The 15,795-nt window shown below is 46.9% G+C and overlaps 1 protein-coding gene across 1 annotated transcript in view; it reads left to right on the forward strand.

Annotated features, from left to right (window-relative positions):
- Positions 1–1,509: 1,509 nt before the first annotated feature.
- The window catches only part of LOC126191300 (uncharacterized), a 144,540-nt gene continuing 130,254 nt past the window's right edge, over positions 1,510–15,795 (forward strand). The window contains exon 1 of the mRNA XM_049932128.1: positions 1,510–1,936. Within this exon, the coding sequence (XP_049788085.1) occupies positions 1,633–1,936 (304 nt within the window). The 5' untranslated portion in view covers positions 1,510–1,632. The remainder of the gene's footprint in view (positions 1,937–15,795) is intronic.

The raw sequence follows: 15,795 nt of genomic DNA on the forward strand, positions 1-15,795 counted from the left end.
CTTAAATCTATACTCGATGTTAACAATTTTCTCTTCTTCAGAAACGCTTTCCTTTCCATTGCCAGTCTACATTTGATATCCTCTCTACTTCGACCATCATCAGTTATTTTGCTCCCCAAATAGCAAAACTCCTTATCTACTTTAAGTGTCTCATTTGCTAATCTAATTCCCTCAGCATCACCCGACTTAATTCGACTACATTCCATTATCCTCGTTTTGCTTTTGTTGATGTTCATCTTATCCCTCGTTTCAAGACACTGTCCATTCCGTTCAACTGCTCTTCCAAGTCCTTTGCTGTCTCTGGCAGAATTACAATGTCATCGGCGAACCTCAACGTTTTTATTTATTCTCCATGGACTTTAATACGTACTCCGAATTTTTCTTTTGTTTCCTTTACTGCTTGCTCAATATACAGATTGAATGACGTCGGGATAGGCTACAACCCTGTCTCACTCCCTTCAACCACTGCTTTCCTTTGATACCCCTCGACTGTTATAACTGCCATATGGTTTCTGTACAAATTGTAAATAGCCTTTCGCTCCCTGTATTTTACCCCTGCCGCCTTTAGAATTTGAAAGGGAGTATTCCAATCAACATTGTCAAAAGCTTTCTCTAAGTCTACAAATGCTAGAAATGTAGGTTTGCCATTCCTTAATCTATTTTCTAAGATAAGTCTTAGGGTCAGTATTGCCTCACGTGTTCCAACATTTCTGCGGAATCCAAACTGATCTTCGCCGAGGTCAGCTTCTACCAGTTTTTCCATTCGTCTGTGAAGAATTCGTGTTAGTATTTTGCAACTGTGACTTATGAAACTGATAGTTCGGTAATTTTCACATCTCTCAACACCTGCTTTGTTTGGGATTGGAATTATTATATTCTTCTTGAAGTCTGAGGGTATTTCACCTGTCTCATACATCTTGCTCACCAGACAACGGTGCAGCACCAAAATTGGGGTCAATGTGGGTTCCGATGCCATTTCACGGATCCACTCATTGGACCAACAATGTCGGTGCCAACGTTGGCCCCAATGTGTGGACCCTGCCTCATATCTGCACGGCGGTATTTTATAGACCCATTACGGGTGAAATGTGCTTGTAAGCGATGTCAGCGGCTAGGAATGACACGTCCCAGGCAGAGACACTTGTGCCCCCGCGGGAGCCGCCGGGCGGCGCTTCCCTTTGTGGCCGAAGACAAATCGCGGCGGCAAAACCCCGAAGAGTTGTCCGCTCGGGGGCAGGTAAGCACGGCCACGGTCCCCGCACGCGCAGCGGGAAGCCGCGCCGGCCCGGTTTTTCTCTTTTAACACGAACCGCCCTTTGGCCGCCAAAGGAAGGGCCTGCTAGCTAGGCGGGCCGCGAAGAGGAAGCCTACTGTGCTGACGGCCGGCGTCGGAGGGACGGAGCGGTTGGCGCGTCAGGAGGGAAGGGGGAGGGATGGCCGCGGCGGAGTGGGGGCGGCCGCGAGGCCCGCGGCGGAGCGCTGCGCGCCAGTCGCACTGTGTGCGCCGCGACGGGCGGACGTGTGCGCAGAGAGAGAGAGAGCCAGGCGGGCGACGCTACGGTACGGTGCGCGGGCAGTGCGGTTGCGAGACGCGACGCGAGTGTGACACGCGTGTTGGCGCAGCGGCTGTGCATGAGGCGGCCTCCCCTGGATATCGCCCTGCCCCTCACGCTCCTGGTTCCGCCGGCTCTCGACCGGAGGCGAGCCGGCCCGCGGCCGAGGCGACGAGTCGACGACGACGACACCACCCCTCGTGGTGGCTGGCCCGAGGGCGACGCCGACGCCGCCCCATGTGACGCGCGTGGCCGGGGTGGCAGCAACGACGACGCCGGGGGACCGCCGTCTCGAATGACAACCGGCAGCGGCTCGCACATGGCTGCGCACCTCGCCAAGTGGTGGAAGACAAAGTTCCTCAATGGATACAAGCAGTTCACAGGTGAGCCAGGCAGCGCGCCACCGCGCTCGCTTCCGCCCCACCCCCTTGCCGCCGCACCGGCTCTCGTGCACCCTTTGGCAGCGACCAGCGCTGGGACAAAAGCTCCGGCGGCGTGTTTATACCGCGGAAGAGACTGTCCGACCTCCACAATGCGCCTCAGCGGCCCCTCAGTAGGACCCCGAAAGGAGCCGCCCCGGATTTCCCGGAATTCCTAAACGAAAGGACCGTGCCGCGGCAGCGATGCCAGGCGCAGGCGGCGACACGGATTACGCCCACCTGTCGGTCGCATCGCTCGCCAGTTTCGAAGCGCCTCTCTGATCGTGCCGGATTGAGGCTACAGGGATTGCGATGCCTATCGAGTTTCCCTCGCGTTATTTACAACTATAGTTCTCACTCTCACATTAAGAAAGTGCTTGTTCTCCGCTCGACTGAGCCATCTGAATGTCCTACTTGTTTGGCTTTTGTAAATTGCTTCTTCAGCGTCAGTGCCTTCTTCATTAGGTGACCTATGATTACTACATTAATCAGTAACTTTTTTTTATTATTATTATTATGGCACTACTGCAGTCTAGACAGTGCCGAATATTGTCTTCGTAGTTTCTAAATTTATGTCGGGGTGTTCTTGGCATACACGATACCGACAACCGGTCTATTTCTATTACAGCTCATGCGGTAAGCACACGTTACAGTGCCCCTCGCGGCACCTGAATGTCTTGTCGGGTGCCGAAGTTTGTTTGTATCTCGTGCACGTGTTTCCTTTGTAACTCCAGCATAAAAGTTGGTTTGGTGCACGATCACATTAATGTGAGCGTTGCAGAGACGTTTTTGTAGCGTTCCACATAACTCGAAATGACATTGTCAGTGACACTGGCTCTCACGATATCACGCCAGTGTTTCCCGGATATGGCGGAATACCGTCTGGATATTCGTGTCAGCGAACCCAAACCGAGCTATTTTATAAATCAGTTGTAATAAATGAAACTACTTTTTGGTACATACTTGCAACAGCTAGAGCCTTCGCATACTTTCAATTGGACTTTCTCTCGACATTAAGGCACTTATTATAATGGTAGATTAGTTCCTGTTTACTCTTGCTGTAGGACGCTGAACGCTGTGTTACCTTTCGCTTAGGAAGGGGTCATCATCGTGTATAATGATCGTAGAATCCCACATTAAAACTGTCCGTCTTTGCGGCAGTGTATCGACGGGCCTCGCAATGCAGTGAATCCATGCAGAAACTTTATATGCACTGTCATTCGTTTCGTTGTTGCTCAATTTGGTTTCTTGACTTTTAGTGGCTGTGCAGTGTTCTATAAACTAGGCCAGCAGTATCTCCTTCCTCTGCCAAAATGTAGTGGACGTGACGTATGTAAGGTGGAGGTTAACCGGTTTCCCTGTTGAAGGAAATCACATGTCAATCACATGGCTCATCACCTCCATCAAAGCAGTTTTAGAAAGGTCCCCTTGCGTGATTATATACATTGCTTTGTGTTTTCCGCAAAATACGTCACTGCTGCTGTCTTCCATACTCGCTGTAAACTGCACATAGTTATCGGTGAATAAGGTTTTTTTTCCTGGCAGAAAACGATTCAGTATTCGCACTTCACAGTCGACGGCATTTTCCGCGAATGCCGGCCACTCCGAGCCTTTATCAGGCGAGGTACAACGTCGCAGCTATCTTACGTCCCGGTGTCCAGGCCAACAATTTCGCGTTGTGAAATGTCAGTAAGCACCGGCTTTCACAAGTACGAGGAGTCCTTCCCGGAACGGTGCTCGAGCGAGCGCGCCGCATTCCATTCAGGATGCGGGCTGCGGGAGGCTGGTACAGTTTCCAGTCAATTAAAGTGGCAGGCAGCGCGCCGCCCGCTTTGACGGAGCCGCCGCGCGACCGGCTGGCGCCACGGAGCGCGCATGCGCGCCGCCAGTGAAAGCAGCCTCGGCAAGCGGGCACGCGCGCTATGCCGCCTGCTACCTGTTGTTGGCCGCCGTTACTGCACGGCGTCGACAGCCATCGCGTCCATTGCTGAAGTTCTTTCCGCGACAACGCTTTCTCCATTGTGGAAGAAATCCCGTGGATGTATTGTAACATAGCATATGCCGGAATGGCATCAACCAGTAGCGCGTGTTGGCTGGCCTTCACTGCTTGAAACCGTGACACCTTTAGAACGCATACTGCCAATCCTCTGGTAACTTACACCGATGTAGATGTTTCGCGCGAATTTCGTACACAGATGAACGCAGTATTATGAATGATTTCTGAGACAATACATTAAAAGTGTACAGTAAGTAATGGGCAAACGTGACGTTTAAACAGTTGTAATTTTACTCGGTGCTAAAGAGGTAGCACACAGCATGGGATGTGTCACAATTTTCAGTCCATGTGCACGGGAAAAATGGGACGACTAGTAGGGTTGTCTATGTATGGCCTCGCTTAGAGCTCAGCGACTGAATTACAGTACATTAACATAATTACCAATTTGCTGCTATTTATTCGTGCTACTCGTTTGTGTGTTTGCCCAGAACTAGACACGTATTTAACTACGTCTACAGAGTGGAAATGCCCATTATTATACCTATTAATTGTTTTGTGAAAATTCGAGGTGCCGTCTTATGTCTGGACAATAGCGCTGGGAGAGACTGGGATTGACAAGGGCCCTCTGAGCAGACGTAAGAGGAAAACTTGTGTTCCTAGCATCTGTAGACGAGTGCTTACCCACTGCAAATTACACTTATTCATTGCAAACAAACAATATCGAAACAATAGAGGTAAGCTACAGTAGTTAATATTTACAATTGTAGCTCGTACGTTTGGCGCTTTTCAGGCGCAAATAATTCAACAGTCTCGTAGCTTATAATACACTTAGAGAGAGCATAGAACAAGGAGACGTACACCGGCATTTAAAAGAAATGTTGCTACGCTGAGTTTATTTCTGAACGTAGCTTCACACGTAGCGAAAGATAATAATGAAGTCATCTTTCATCTGTGATGTTCCCTTGGAAATCCTGGGTTATCATTAAGCTAATGCTATTTCCATCACACTGTATTTGAGTACACTTGAGGGTAGCCTCGTGATGACTGGGTGTTGTGTGATGTCCTTAGGTTAGTTAGGTTTAAGTAGTTCTAAGTTCTAGGGGACTGATGACCACAGATGTTAAGTCGCATAGTGCTCAGAGCCATTTGAACCATTTTTAGTTTGAGGGTACAATTCCTTCTGCGTCACTTTGCCTCTTTGCGAGGAGGAGGACTGTTATAATGAGTTGTGGGTCTGGCAGATCCATGAACATAACGCATGGAATGCATACATGTCCTATATTTGGAAAAGACGTTTCGCCTGCCGTAGCCCAACAATATCAACTGCGTGCGCGGTTCAAGCAATTCTTTTAGAAACCAGTCATGTATAAAAGTTCAACATTGTGGATTCATCTCTTACTTATTGAAAGAAGTTTCATATTTAAATGGAATAGCAAGTGTTTTCCCATTAATATATTTTTAAATTGAACAGGCTGGTGCTTTCAGCCTACTGACATGACACATCGCTTACGTTATTAAACCAATATTTAATGTTACGGTGAGAGATTATTTATCCAGTTATGAACAGCATTTCAAAGTGATCCACGAAAATCTCTGACAACAACTGACTAACTGGAAATGCATTCTCAAGCTCTCTGATTATTGTGAGGTTCCTTGTAAGTCAAACAATTTTTCCAGGAATGTGTCAGTGCTCATTCTTATGTCGTCCACTTCATCAGGGTAGACAATAGCTCTGCGACGTAGTTAGGTCTAAATGACGAGACATTATTTGCGAAACAGAATGCAGTTACTTTACATTTCACCGCCTCAAGAGGGCGACTGTTCGAGAAGAGTCTTACTTGTACAGGATGAGCTGCTAACCACGTTAAGGATTGTGAATGGCTACATGGAGGCATGATTCGAACTGGACAGCATTCGTGGTCTGAGGCTCGTGCTGTCGCCACGGTAAGCGCAAATCGTGGTTTGCATCAATGCTTCGACCGTGGGAGTGAAAGGTACTTTGCTTTCTCCATACACATCAGAAAACATATCGTAAGCCCGTCTTACAAATGATGGTGTGCTCCTAGTTAAAAGCAGCAATGAGGCACAAGGCACTTAAAGAGGCAAACGAAGAGCCACAATAATGGTCAGTGCAGACAATTATTTAGGGGAACTGCTACGGCACTATTACTCTGTAAAACAACTCTGTCAAATATATTTTACAAATGACGTTTTGTAAAATCGATGGCAGTGTAGTAGTGCTTTTATCACGTATTTTATATAAGTTTTGGGGTGTGGTTTTATTGAACATCCGTCAAAGATTATTGACAGTGTAATGAGGGGCTAAGAAACGACACGATGTGGGAAGTATTGTACATTTATTTTGCACCCAATTTTAGAGCACTGTATTCTTTATCAAATTCATTTGACAGTAGAGATTCAGAGACACGTTGCTGTTATCTTAACACTCGATATAGCCCATAACTGAAGTGTAACAGTACTGATTGGGAAATCTAACTGGAAATCTTTGGAGGAAAGCCCGTTGGGTAAATTTAGAGAACCAGAGGGTCAGGAGTAAATCTTTTGCCGCTGCCCTAGTAAATGTGTCGCAGATATAACGAGAACAAGATTAGAGAGATTTCTAGTACTTACGTACATTTTATTCTCGCACAGTATATGAACAGAACAGGGCGTATACGATGTGTTGCACCCTTCGCAATGCAGAGTACAGTAGATTACGTAGTATATAGATGCAAGCATTCTGTTTACATACAGGAACTAAGAATGCTACTGGTATTCAGATCTCGCCTCGGCTGACATGCGTTTCGCTTGCTCGAACTGCGCCGGCAATCTGAGAGAAAGTGTTGTGGTTGCTGCTGACGCGCCCCGGCGGCCGGCCGCGGTGACGTCACGCGGTAGTTTGGATGCGGCCGCCTCCGAGGCGCCAGGCGCCACACGTATCGGGGTCGCGACAGTCGCCGGGCCGGACGAGTCCGCCTTCCAAGGCCGTCGAAACGACACACAGCTGCGCCGTGCGGCGTTGTAGCAGACGCCGCTTCCCGCTCCATCTGCGAGCAACGCTGGCTCGTATTGTAGTGGTGCCGGTGCTCTCCTCCTTTCTGTGCCAGCTGTCACCACCTGGCGTAACGTGTTAATATCCAACCACAGACAAAAGTGATTATTCTTGTGGAACATCCTGTTAGATCTGTAGCACTGAGCTGTTCTGACATGAAGTGCTCTGATTTATTTCGCTGCATTTACGAATTCGTGCGACAGCAATGGCGAGGAGTAATACTTTGCACCTTGCAGTAGACATTTTAGGTGAATGCCAGTTGTAAAACAGGTGAAAAACTATGCTTTGTCGCACTGATACCCATGGAGAGTCCTTTACATCTGTTCGTTTCGTCAGAAGTACGTACGTTTCAGTATGCCATATGTTTGTTTCAAAATGAGCCGAGTGTAGAGTAGTGTCACCATATATCTCCTTACATGTAGAAAAATTGATCAATTTAAAGTGAATTAGGAAAGAAATTCAAGCATCCTGTAGCCTACGATATGTGTATTTTACTTGCGAACGTTGTCTGTGAACGATATATGAACTCCAGAAACAACACTCATTTTGGCTGTGGCGGATTCGATCCGCTTCGTATCCATCTTTCCCAACGAGGGGAAATCATTTACGCCACTACTTTGTCCAAACAGGACGTCAGCGGACGTAATATTCGGTTCTTTTTTCCTCGCTAAACATAGCTAATAACAATACCGTAGATTCGAAGCAGTAGTTTGATCGAGTGGTCTCTCGAGACATGAATGCGTTGTTGTCCACATAAGAAAGGAATCGTTGTATCACAACGGCTCTAGTATCGAAACAAGAAAGGTGTTTTCACAATGAATTAATTCTCCGTAGCAGAAAGTGCGCTGATCTGAAGCTTCCTGACCGATTAAAACTATGTGCCCGATCGAGACACGAACCAGAACCTTTGCCTTTCTCGGGCAATTGCTCTACCGACTAAACATCCAGGCGCGACTCACGACCTGCCCACAAACGGAGAGGAGAAAGTCCCTGCTGGTCACTGTGGCCGAGCGGTTCTAGGCGCTTCAGTCCAGAACCGCGCTGCTGCTATGGTCGCAGGTTTGAATCCTGCCTCGGGCATGGGAGTGTGCGATGTCCTTAGGTTAATTAAGTTTAAGTAGTTCTAAGTCTAGGGGACTGATGACCTCAGATGTTAAGTCCCATAGTGCTTTGAAAGGGCACGGCCGACTCCCTTCCCTGTCCTTCCCTAATCCGATGAGACCGATGACCTCGCAGTTTGGTCTCCTCCCCGAAACAACACACACACACACACACACACACACACACACACACACACACACACACACCTATAGTGCTTAGAGCCATTTGAAGTTACTTCAGTCACAATGTTTGCTTAGTAATAATGTGCCATATTATAGACATTCAGGCTAAAGCAAAAAAAGTTGTAGTAACAAGAAATAATCTTGCTCTTAGTAATGTCAACAAAGAGAAATGTTTGGTATTGAATAGACCCTTCAGAGGGAAATATATCGTCTGAAGTAAAGCGAGGTTTTATTAATTGATGGTTTATCTCTTACATGAAGGAGGTAAAGTTTTGATGATGTTTTGTTACTGTGAAGTACAGTCGTTGTATAAAAGGAAGCCACAACAGGAGTATTGACTTTTCTTTAGAGAAGGAAGATGTAATGAAGCGACAGAGAATTTAGGGTATATTTAGGGTAATATTGAAGTATACAGGGTGTCCCAAAAATTATGCGACAAATTTCGAGAGGTTATAGAGGATGTCGTGAGGAAGAAATCGAGGATAGGAACACATGTCCGGAGACGTCACAGGACGACGCTACAGAGCGTCAAAGTCCCTGAAGACCTCCTTTTTGAAGGGACGTTAAACCAAAATCGTCCTTTCATTGACGACGAATGAGAGTTAATGTTCGTAGTATGTTGATCTTTTCTTCCACAGCCTTTTAGTGGTCGAAAACTAACACATGCTTACTTAATAGATCATTTTGGAACCATAGCGTTTGGAACTTCACAAAGTATATTTGTTACTGCTTCATGATGAACAGATTTACCACTCATTACGGTTCAGCAGAATTAAATTACTGCAAAAAGGGCGTTTCGAAGTTACACTCATTTCTGCCAGTTGTTCGGACGTGAACGTCTGACAGTCAGTCCCTTATCAAATCGTTCCTTTCGTTCTCATTGGGTTAGTAGGGAGTTTTCTTGTGTAATCGAGGATCGTTCATTCGTGTAATATTACTTTATATTACTTTATATATCAGCGAATGTAGTTCCGAAGTTTCGTCACCCGTGGGGCAAAACATTTTTATTAGTATCTTGGTTCAGTTTTATCGATGTCATTGTAACTCACGGGTACTGCTGGTATCCCATCTATCGCGTAGACTGCTTCTGGTTGAGCACGTACTTAGTAGCTGCGAAGTTGGACTTCGTTCGAGGGCAGTTTCTTGTTCTAGATATTCCAGATGATTGCGTCGAAATTTTTCTGCTCCATTTTATTGGTCATTCTGACACTGTCAGTGTTCCGTGAACTTTGCATGATGGAAATACAAGATTGCAGTCATTAGCGTTACTTTGGACGTGTACGCGATGCGGAACTACTGATACAGTTGGGCATTTTGACCGGAAGTGGGAGTATTTCAGACACAGCGTATAGGTCAAGGTAATCGGTCACAGAACCGGAACTGACCGCACACCCTTCACAGAGAGATTGACGCCAGCCAAGGTTGCCCAGAGCTCAGCGACGGCGCCGTGTGTGTGTGTGTGTGTGTGTGTGTGTGTGTGGTCCGGCCCTGCCTGACGTATCGTGTCGGGGTCGTTGCGTCACGCTGGAGCCTCCATTCTAAATAGTCGCCCGGCGCAGCTCGTAAAATAAATTTAGATCGGCTTGCGGCGCCGACCTGTGGGGTCTCCGTTCAACTGGCCAGCGCCGCCTTCGTGAACATGCAGTATAATACGGCGCCTCTGCTGTCTCACATCTGCCTTCCACGTGACCGTGTCTGATGGCCTGCGATCGTAAAGAATTGTTTACCTAAAGGCGAGGCAAGCAGTCGATCTCTCCACAACGTCGGAGCACTGCATTACGCTACAGCAAACCGCGTCCGATTTGCCACTCTGTGTTGGAGGCTTGGCTTAAATGACTGACGCCATCCGCGGAAGTCACTGACAAGACATATTCCTCCTGTGAAGACATTCTGCAGTTGACCAATGTATCTGTTATGCGAAAATATATAAATTCAGATTACCCGTGGAGAAAGAACTACAGCAGCCGACGTGTTCTACTCTCCTACAAAAACATCTGTCAGAGCGCAGCAGCCACTGAAGACTGCGCCCGCATCTCGTGGTCGTGCGGTAGCGTTCTCGCTTCCCACGCCCGGGTTCCCGGGTTCGATTCCCGGCGGGGTCAGGGATTTTCTCTGCCTCGTGATGGCTGGGTGTTGTGTGATGTCCTTAGGTTAGTTAGGTTTAAGTAGTTCTAAGTTCTAGGGGACTGATGACCATAGATGTTAAGTCCCATAGTGCTCAGAGCCATTTGAACCATTTGAACTGAAGACTGCATTACTGATGACGATTTCCCAGAGTATTCCTAGGTCTGCACTGACGGATCCAAAACTAATTGCACTGTAATCATGCTAGTATACTCCGTGCATGCCAGATGTTTGCTTTAGGCCTACTATTCCGGTGGTCGAAATCTTTATTGTGTCGTAATTTCTGTTCGAACCATTAAATATCTTGCACCGTAGAGACTGACTTAAAAAATTTCTGTCTTACCCAGGCTGTGTCGTTCAGTATTATGTCTGCATGCTCGTTGACAGATCTAGGAAGCCTGCCTTATCGGTTCGCTAGACCAACAATTCAAACAAATCGCATTAATGAGTTTAATTACAAAACAGAAAAGATCCAGTACTTAACTTAGTTACACAGACGTGTCGCAAGCAAAGGCGACATACTAAATAATCAATCGTTCTCAGTGTAAACAATTCCAAGTCTGTGTTACATAGAGTGTACAAGCGAAGAAACGAGCGTCGACGCTTCTATCCTAGTCGCTGGTCTCGAAGCTGCTATTGAACTGGGCCGCGACCAGTCGGGCGCGGCGCTTGTGTCTTCTTCACACAGGAAGCGCTGCTGTCGTGTTGTCGTCCTGGAGAAGGCTCGGTCAGCGTGCGATTGGCTGACGTCTTCTCACAGCCACCTCTTCTCTGTCCTTCCGGACTGGTGAGCCGGCGCTTGACTTCACGCCTTAACACCCAACTTCTCAAACAACCAGATTCATCATTCTCGTTTCTATATCGTAAGAATAACAGCTGATATCACTACTGGATGTCACGTTATCGACTCCGTCCCCCCGTTCCCACAACAGTTTTAAAATTAAATAAGATATCTCAATAATTTTATTTTTACATTAAAGCCTGTACCTTAATCTACTTTTCTAAATAATTCCCGTAACAATTTGACTTAAGAATCATCACCGTCGTTGTGGTACCACTCAAGGAAAGTGAATGCACTGTCTAAACGTTTGGTTTTGTGCACATCCGCCAACACTTTCGGTACCCAACGTGCGCACAATTTTCGGTAATTCAAGTGCTCGGTCACAGTGCCATACAAAACACTACGAGTAACATTAGGAAAGTCATCCCCCAAGGAGGAATTCGTAAAGCGTCTGTTTTCTCTGACCTTATTGTCCACTTCCGGCACCAAACTTTCATTAACGACCGAAGGACCCCCCACTCCGTTGTTCATCATGCACATTTGTGCGGCCATCTTTAAATGCTCTCACCCAGTTTCTTACCATTCCGTCACTCATAATGTTTTCTCCGTAAACTGCACAGATCTCACGATGAATATCGATCGCTTTTAGGCCTTGAACACTAAGAAATAACAGCCCGTACTTCACTGTCGGCGGGACTCACGATTATCGGCATCTTAAACACTCAGTACACAACGTAAACAAGGAAGAATCAGACTGTAATGTCGTCAGTGCGTAGGTTAAGGTACAGGCTTTCATCTAAAAATAAAATTATTGAGATATCTTAGCACGTCTTTTTTAAATTTCGAAACGGTACTTACTTAAATAACACGCCTCGTAGTTTTAGTTTCTCGGTAAGATTTATACTGCACACGAGCTAGCGAGGAGATGAGCGAAATATGCTCCGCGCGCTTGGTAATGTGTTAATCAGAATAAAAAGTAGATGTAAAGGAATTAGTGTAAGTCTAACACCAATAATTATTTCACATACGCGGGGTTTTGTGGAGACCATCGAAGTCGTTTTCTCGGCGATACGAGGCATGCAATCTATGCGAGTTGTTTCTTGCAGGGGTGATTCCCTTGACGTTGCTTGCACTGTCACAATAGGCATTTTTCTCCTACTGTATTCCGCGTCACAGTTAATTCCCACTGCAGGGAGGAGGGGCAGCTTTCTCCACATTCCCTTGGTCCCTTCTTCCTAGATATCAACAGGAGCAGGTACACAGTCCTAGCTACATTTCTTGCGCACCAATGAATAACATAAAGTGCGGCAGGCGTAAAGTAGCCAGCTACTACGCTTTTCTTTGCAAACTCGACGAATGCGTTAGTTAAATGTGAAACATAGTAATAACTATGACTAATAATGAAAAGATTGCTAGTCGATAGTCAAGTAGCTACGTCAGACTGTAACACGTGAATTTATGGGATTTTTTAACAGAACAGTTTCCTCAGAATCGTTTGTGAAACATTTAGTTGTAGCTGCGCGTCAGAACACATGCATAGTTCAGCGGCGCGCCGGGAACCAGTGCGCCACTGCAAAACTGCCGCGGCGCCGTCTCAAGTGTGAACGCCATGTTTTACAAAAATCAGGCGTACCACATTACCTCTGTGGGGTCCCTTTAATGGTGTTCTTATTGATTACCGTATCTTGCGAAGGATGAAACAATAAATCCTAGACACTACGCAACTCTCGTGGAGCAACTGGATGCAACAACAACTCGCGAGAAGATCATCTGTTACCTGAAAAAGCACCCCTTGCGATGTTATTCCTTGTTGGTATCTCCCACTTTCGTTTTCACATTGCTTGATTAGCCACGTAACCCCGAGTGTCACGTATTACGGCGCAGGCAGAGTTACAACATCGGTGCTTTAATCACCCGTGAGTCAGCGTACTGCAGCTGTTTTCCTGCGCTCTCGCCGTATTTGTAGTCCCGTGGCGCTTTCGTTGTAGTTTTTCGCGTCGAACAGCCCTAGTGCGTAATTCACGCTGCCCCCTTAGTCTATGTAGTCTATGAACACAGAGAACGGAGAAAACTGTGTGGACAGAACTAAATACCCGGTGTGTTCTACGACTTTCATAACTGCACAATATTATTGATGTACTTTTATTCCATTGGAAAAACCGTTCGGCAGGATCTAGGAGATTTTGATGTCTTGAAACCGCAACCGCATACATTTATTGATCTTCTTTTATCTAATAGTCGAATTAGCCTGGAAGAAAGAGAAAAATGCCACAATGGTTAAGATATTGGACTCGCACCAGAAAGACTACTGTTCGGATTTCTATCTGGACATCCAGAGTTAGGTTCATCAGTATTTCCCAAAAGTGATAAGTGACGGGATAGTTCCTTTGAAAACGTCACAAACGATCTCTTTATCGATTTTGAACATGTCTTCCGGTTTTAATTACATCGTTTTCGACGAGAAATTAGATTTAACGGATTTACACTCTTGCATATATTCCATGCAAAAGAGAAAAAAAAATGCTAGTAAGACATGTCTGAAAGTACTTATTGCGGTTCTTCTACTCTCACATAAACATGAAACGTGGACGATAAACACTACAGACACAAAAAGAATTAAAGTTTTTAAATTTGGTGTTACAGAATAATGTATATGATGATAGTAACTGTTCTCGAGAGAACAGATACCATTGATGACTGCGCAGCTTCTCTAGAATAAATGATAATTAATTAAAACCCTCAGCTGCCGACAGGTGTTGTCGATATACCACGATGGGGACAGCAGAAAATGTGTGTCCCGGCCGGGATTCGAAGCCGGCTTACATGGCAGACGCTCATGGCCGGCTTACATGGCAGACGCTCTATCTATGTGCGCCATCGAGGACACGCATGAATAGCGCGACTGCAGGGACTTATCCCTTGCACGCTTCCCGTGAGACCCACATTCCCAACTGTACACAATCTACATACGTAATGTACCGAATAGATACGTATGTAGATTGACATAGGAAGTAGTTTCACTGGTGTGTGTGTGTGTGTGTGTGTGTGTGTGTGTGTGTGTGTAACTCTGCCCAAAAGTACGAAAAGGAAACGAACAGTTTTATTTTTTATTTAGGTATGTAGTTGTGGTGTGCGTACTGTAAGACCTTCGGTACACACACCATCAGATTATTTGACTTGTCGCTCTAACGAAGTAGGCGAGTGTCAGCAATATGTCTCGTGGTCTTATCGTGGCGTGTTTATGTTCTGCCGTTAGGTCAGACGATAGAAATGCCACTTGCACGCTTAGAGTAGCAGATTGACAGTGACCAACTTTAAACAGAGCTTGATTAATTTTGACACACATTTATTAAAATAATAAAAAGGATATACATTACGTAACTTGATTCTGGATGCTGTTTACAGTTGACAATCTGAAGTTCCTTTGGTATTGGTCCGTTAATCTTATTCTCACATATCTCTGATACTTAACAAAGTGTCTATACATTTATCTTCATGGCTATGTACAGGAATATAATAATCTTATTGGGCGCAGACTGAAACTTGACTACAGACTAATGCAGACTGGTGCAGACAAATGAGGATTGATGCAGACTGACTAATCGGAAGTCTGTACACTCGTTATAATACCTCGCGCGTTCAGGTATCACTGTGCGAGTGTGATCCGCGAGGAGAAAAGGTTCTACGTTAGCAGTAATCTCATTGGCTGCGTTACATATTAATACGCGGATCGGCGGTCTGTCTCTAAGACAGCGCCATCTGGTAGTGCGGAGACGGACGAGCGCTGCGCCTGCGCTGTTGTGCTTAGCGGGACGCGCTCTATTGGGAAAGTTGTGTACGCGCTGACTACGCGGAACTATGTACACAACAGTAGTGTTTTTAGACTTGAAGCCAAGTGAACCACACTGCTGTCATCACAGTTCAGTAAGGACTTCGACGTCTCGAGCGCTCCACTCCTGGCATCGTCGTTCTGTAATTAGTGTACTTGTGGCGAGTCATCCTTAATTGTCGGTGTCACTTGATACAGATAAGTAAGAATACTGTTGTAGTGGATCGATTAACAGAATGCATAGCCCGTCTGCCGTGACAGCAGAGAGCTGAAAGAGGCAGGGAAGGAACGTAGCGCGGGAGAGAGAGAGAGAGGGGGGCCCCGTGGGGAAGGCGGCCGGCCGCGGCCGCGACGCCGGGCCGGAGCAGGCAGGCGGCGTCCGCCCGCCAGAAATAGCGCCGGCGGCGGCGGCTGGCGTCGCGGCGCCGTGCGGGCCGTGTGAAGTCGCCGCCAAGGTGAGGACGCGCCGCTAATGGGGCCGAGCCGCTCGCCGACCGCCGCCGGCAGCTGCCCGACTTCCGGCGGCGGCGGCGGAGGCAGCGGGCCCCAACGCCAGGCACCACTAGCCAGCCAGTCCACTGTTAAGCCCGTCTCACGCGGAGCAAGGTTCGCCGCAAGTTGGCGAGATGGCGTGCGTGCCTGCCTGTTTGCAGGGAAGGAGCCGGCTATCTTCCATGCCGAAGCTCTCCCACGGTGCAAGATCGGCAGCTACTTGTGTTGTGATCGGCTGCATGTTGTATCGAACGAAGATGGCTGCT

Source organism: Schistocerca cancellata, chromosome 6, assembly GCF_023864275.1.
Source record: "Schistocerca cancellata isolate TAMUIC-IGC-003103 chromosome 6, iqSchCanc2.1, whole genome shotgun sequence".
Lineage (NCBI taxonomy): Eukaryota > Metazoa > Arthropoda > Insecta > Orthoptera > Acrididae > Schistocerca > Schistocerca cancellata.